At 41.6% G+C, this 5,795-nt stretch overlaps 1 protein-coding gene across 1 annotated transcript; it reads left to right on the plus strand.

The window, feature by feature from the left end:
* Window positions 1-3,571: 3,571 nt before the first annotated feature.
* LOC132429753 (elongation factor 1-alpha 1) lies at window positions 3,572-5,302 on the plus strand. The gene has a single exon (XM_060018446.1). It carries the CDS (start codon window positions 3,636-3,638, stop codon window positions 5,022-5,024), a length of 1,389 nt encoding a protein of 462 aa, XP_059874429.1. The 5' UTR covers window positions 3,572-3,635; the 3' UTR covers window positions 5,025-5,302.
* The last annotated feature ends 493 nt before the right edge of the window (window positions 5,303-5,795 follow it).

Here is a 5,795-nt window from a genome sequence, read left to right on the forward strand (position 1 = left end):
TCAAAAGTGAAGTACCATACTGAGATACTCCATCCCTCTTCCCCTGCTTACCTCCCAGAATGCTTGGAGCCAGGCTTATATCTCCTGGGCAGGAGACTAGAGCCAGTGAGGAATCACTGGAGAAACTGCCTGATACACGTGAAAAGGTGCACAGGTACTGACATACTGGGATTCTTCCCCTAATCCCAGCAGCCCCCAGGAAAAGAGCTTAGATCATTACCAGGTCACCTTTACTAGTTGACACAGAGCTTGTGATGCAATTTTAATACCTCATTCTCAAATAGGAAAACATACACAAGGATAGCTAGACATTTTATGAAAGTCTCAAATGTGAAAGAGAACAAAACAAATGGAGGAAAAGGAACTCAAAAAAAAACAGAGAGAAGGCCAGGAGCAAAATTATACCATATATAAAAAAAAAAAATCCTCTGAGAGTTAAAAGATATCATATCCATGAAATAAGAAGCTACAAAAGAACATTCAGAAACCAGCAGAAGTCCTTCAAATCTAAAAAGTTTATTTTAAAAATTAAATAAACGAGTTAGAAGATAAATTTGGAAAATGTCTTAGAAAACATACCAAAATGACAAAAAGATGGAAAGGGGAGTGAATAGGTGAGAAAATTAAGGATCAGTCCAGGAGGTCCAACATTTGAATAATAAGAGTTCAAGCAAAAAAGAATATAGAACATGAAAGAGAAGAAATTATCAAAGAAATAATACATATAAACCTTCCCAGGAGTAAAGAACATGAATTTCCAAATTGAAAGAGCCCACAGATTTCACAGAAAAATTAATGAAAAATGATCCACATCAATAATCGTAAAATTTCTTGGAGGCTTCCCTGGTGGCACAGTGGTTAAGAATCCGCCTGCCAATGCAGGGGACACGAGTTCCAGCCCTGGTCCAGGAAGATCCCATATGCCGTGGAGCAACTAAGCCCACGTGCCACAATTACTGAGCCTGGGTTCTAGAGCCCGCAAGCCACAACTACTGAGCCCGCGTGCTGCAAATACTGAAGCCCGTGCACCTAGAGCCCATGCTCCACAACAAGAGAAGCCACCGCAGTGAGAACCTCGCGCACCGCAATGAAGAGTAGCCCCCGCTCGCCACAACTAGAGAAAGCCCACATGCAGCAACAAAGACCCAACACAGCCAAAAATAAAAAATAAATTTTTAAAAATAATAATAATCATAAAATTTCAGAAAACCAAGAATAAAGAGAAGGAAGATTGGTGAGGTACCTTCACAATGCGGGGGGGAAGGGGTCAGGCTGATACCACCTGAACCTATCGATTAGTATTAGTCTCACTAAAGTGGGAAAACCAGACACTACATGTCTGATGATGTGATGCAAAGCTTAAGATGTGAGACAATAGAAAATATACAGCACCACTTATGAAGTATTATTGTTTAATAATTGAACTAGAACTTAATCAAGCATAAATCTAAATACTAGTGAGGTTTTTTTTATTTCAACTGTTGTATTTTTGAGTACTAAAATATCATTTGGTTATTCTTATATCTTCCATTTCTATGCTGCGATGTTCTATCAAGGGAAACAGTAAGGGTGAATCTCGTCATTTTAGCAGTCATAAGTATATTTTTATAGAGTACTTTGTTGCCACTAACTAAAGAAAAAAGCCAATAGCAAGAATTTTTGGAAAAACAAAGAGCTCAAGAACACAGGCAATTTCCCACGAATTTTGCAGAGTGACCCAAACCGACAAGATGTGTCCTGCACTAATGTCTGGTGTTCAACAAATGATGAATGAATGAATGAATGAACACGCATGTATGCACATCTCTACAGATGTTGAAAGAGGAGCAGAATGTCCAGCCCTTTTAAAAGGTGCTACGTATGGTCACCTTATCTTTGATAAAGGAGGCAAGAATATACAATGGAGAAAAGACAGCCTCTTCAATAAGTGGTGCTGGGAAAACTGGATAGCTACATGTAAAAGAATGAAGTTAGAACACTCTCTAACACCATACACAAAAATAAACTCAAAATGGATTAAAGACCTAAATGTAAGGCCAGACACTATCAAACTCTTAGAGGAAAACATAGGAAGAACACTCTATGACATATATCACAGCAAGATCCTTTTTGACCCACCTCCTAGAGAAATGGAAATAAAAACAAAAATAAACAAACGGGACCTAATGAAACTTCAAAGCTTTTGCACAGCAAAGGAAACCATAAACAAGACGAAAAGACAACCCTCAGAATGGGAGAAACTATTAACAAATGAAGCAACTGACAAAGGATTAATCTCCAAAATATACAAGCAGCTCATGCAGCTCAATATCAAAAAAACAAACAACCCAATCCAAAAATGGGCAGAAGACCTTAATAGACATTTCTCCAAATAAGATATGCAGATTGCCAACAAACACATGAAAAGATGCTCAACATCACTAATATTTAGAGAAATGCAAATCAAAACTACAATGAGGTATCACCTCACACCAGTCAGAGTGGCCATCATCAAAAAATCTACAAACAATAAATGCTGGAGAGGGTGTGGAGAAAAGGGAACCCTCTTGCACTGTTGGTGGGAATATAAATTGATACAGCCACTATGGAGAACAGTATGGAGGTTCCTTAAAAAACTGAAAATAGAATTACCATATGACCCAGCAATCCACTACTGGGCATATACCCTGAGAAAACCATAATTCAAAAAGAGTCATGTACCACCATGTTCACTGCAGCTCTATTTACAATAGCCAGGACATGGAAGCCACCTGAGTGTCCATCGACAGATGAATGGATAAAGAAGATGCGGCAAAAAAAAAAAAAAAAAAGAAGATGCGGCACATATATACAATGGCATATTACTCAGCCATAAAAAGAAACAAAATTGAGTTATCTGTAGTGAGGTGGATGGACCTAGAGTCTGTCATACAGAGTGAAGTCAGTCAGAAAGAGAAAAACAAATACTGTATGCTAACACATATATACGGAATCTAAAAAAAATTAAAAAGGTTCTGATGAACCTAGGGGCAGGACAGGAATAAAGACACAGACATAGAGAATGGACTTGAGGACACGGGGAGGGGGAAGGGTAAGCTGGGACAAGGTGAGAGAGTGGCATTGACATATACACACTACCAAATGTAAAATAGCTAGTGGGTAGCAGCTGCATTGCACAGGGAGATCAGCTCGGTGCTTTGTGACAACCTAGAGGGGTGGGATAGGGAGGATTGGGAGGGAGACGCAAGAGGGAGGGGATATGGAGATATATGTATATATATAGCTGATTCACTTTGTTATAAAGCAGAAACTAACACAAAACTGTAAAGTAATTATACTTCAATAAAGATGTTAAAAAAAATAAAAAGATGCTAAAGAGGGGAGGAACTAAAGCTATAACTCCTAACAGGGAGCCTCTAAAAGTTAGGGGTCAGGAACTGTTTCGGGTGATAATGGTAGGACAATGAACCACTACTGGCCAATTAGCCATTCTGACAACAGGAAGGTATATAAAAGCTAAGAGAAATGTTTCCAAATATACTGATGATATAAACTGGTATGATTGAGTTTAAGAGTTGTCCAGGGCTTTTTTTTTCGCAACGGGTTTGCCGCCAGGATACAGGTGTCGTGAAAACCACCATTAAACCTAAGCAAAAATGGGGAAGGAGAAGACGCACATCAACATCGTTGTCATTGGACACGTAGATTCGGGGAAGTCCACCACTACTGGCCATCTGATCTACAAATGTGGTGGGATCGACAAGAGAACCATTGAAAAGTTCGAGAAGGAGGCTGCCGAGATGGGGAAGGGCTCCTTTAAGTATGCCTGGGTCTTGGACAAACTGAAAGCTGAACGTGAGCGTGGTATCACCATTGATATATCCCTATGGAAATTCGAGACCAGCAAGTACTATGTGACCATCATTGATGCCCCAGGACACAGAGACTTCATCAAAAACATGATTACAGGCACATCCCAGGCTGACTGTGCTGTCCTGATTGTTGCTGCTGGTGTTGGTGAATTTGAAGCAGGTATTTCCAAGAATGGGCAGACCCGTGAGCATGCTCTTCTGGCCTACACTCTGGGTGTGAAACAACTAATTGTTGGAGTTAACAAAATGGATTCCACCGAGCCACCATACAGCCAGAAGAGATACGAGGAAATTGTAAAGGAAGTCAGCACCTACATTAAGAAAATTGGCTACAACCCAGACACGGTAGCATTTGTGCCAATTTCTGGCTGGAATGGCGACAACATGCTGGAGCCAAGTGCTAACATGCCGTGGTTCAAGGGATGGAAGGTCACTCGTAAAGATGGCAATGCCAGTGGAACCACACTGCTTGAAGCTCTGGATTGCATCCTGCCACCAACTCGCCCAACTGACAAACCCTTGCGTTTGCCCCTTCAGGACGTCTACAAAATTGGTGGTATTGGCACTGTCCCTGTGGGTCGAGTGGAGACTGGTGTTCTCAAACCTGGCATGGTGGTCACCTTTGCTCCAGTCAATGTGACAACTGAAGTGAAGTCTGTTGAAATGCATCATGAAGCTTTGAGTGAGGCCCTTCCTGGGGACAATGTGGGCTTCAATGTCAAGAACGTGTCTGTCAAAGATGTTCGTCGTGGCAATGTAGCTGGTGACAGCAAAAATGACCCACCGATGGAAGCAGCTGGCTTCACAGCTCAGGTGATTATCTTGAACCATCCAGGCCAAATCAGTGCTGGCTATGCACCTGTGCTGGATTGTCACACGGCTCACATTGCCTGCAAGTTTGCTGAGCTGAAGGAGAAGATTGATCGTCGTTCTGGGAAAAAGCTGGAAGATGGCCCCAAATTCTTGAAATCTGGTGATGCAGCCATCGTTGATATGGTTCCTGGCAAACCCATGTGTGTTGAGAGCTTCTCTGACTATCCTCCTCTGGGCCGCTTTGCTGTTCGTGACATGAGACAGACGGTTGCTGTGGGTGTCATCAAAGCAGTGGACAAGAAGGCAGCTGGAGCTGGCAAGGTCACCAAGTCTGCCCAGAAAGCTCAGAGGGCTAAATGAATATTATCCCCAATACCTGCCACCCCGGTCTTAATCAGTGGTGGAAGAACGGTCTCAGAACTGTTTGTCTCAATTGGCCATTTAAGTTTAATAGCAAAAGACTGGTTAATGATAACAATGCATCGTAAAACCTTCAGAAGGAAAGGAGAATGTGTTGTGGACCATTTGTTTTGTGTGTGGCAGTTTTAAGTTATTAGTTTTTAAAATCAGTACTTTTTAATGGAAACAACTTGACCAAAAATCTGTCACAGAATTTGAGACCCATTAAAAAAGTTTAATGAGAAAAAAAAAAAAAAAAAAAAAAAAAAAAAAAAAAAAAAGAGTTGTCCAGGGACTTCCCTGGTGGTGCAGTGGTTAAGAATCTGCCAGCCAATGCAGGGGACACGGGTTCGAACTCTGGTCCGGGAAGATCCCATGTGCTGCGGAGCAACTAAGCCCGTGTGCCACAACTACTGAGCCTGCGCTCTGGAGCCTGAAAGGCACAACTACTGAAGCCCGCGCACCGCAACAAAGAGTAGCCTCCGCTCTCCGCAACTAGAGGAAGCCCACACGCGGCGATGAAGACCCAACGCAGCCAAAAATAAATAATAAATAAAATAAATAAATTTAAAAAAAAAGAGTTGTCCAAAATCTGTTCTCCCTTTGATGTTCAGCCATATCCAAGAAATGTCAGATCTAGCCAGAAGGATTTCACTACTGAATGATATGGCAAGTTCACAGAAAAGGCATTCTTATATTGATATCAAGCTCAGTCCTCCAGGGGCTTAATGA

The sequence above is a fragment of the Delphinus delphis genome, chromosome 8 (genome assembly GCF_949987515.2).
Source record: "Delphinus delphis chromosome 8, mDelDel1.2, whole genome shotgun sequence".
NCBI classification, from domain to species: domain Eukaryota; kingdom Metazoa; phylum Chordata; class Mammalia; order Artiodactyla; family Delphinidae; genus Delphinus; species Delphinus delphis.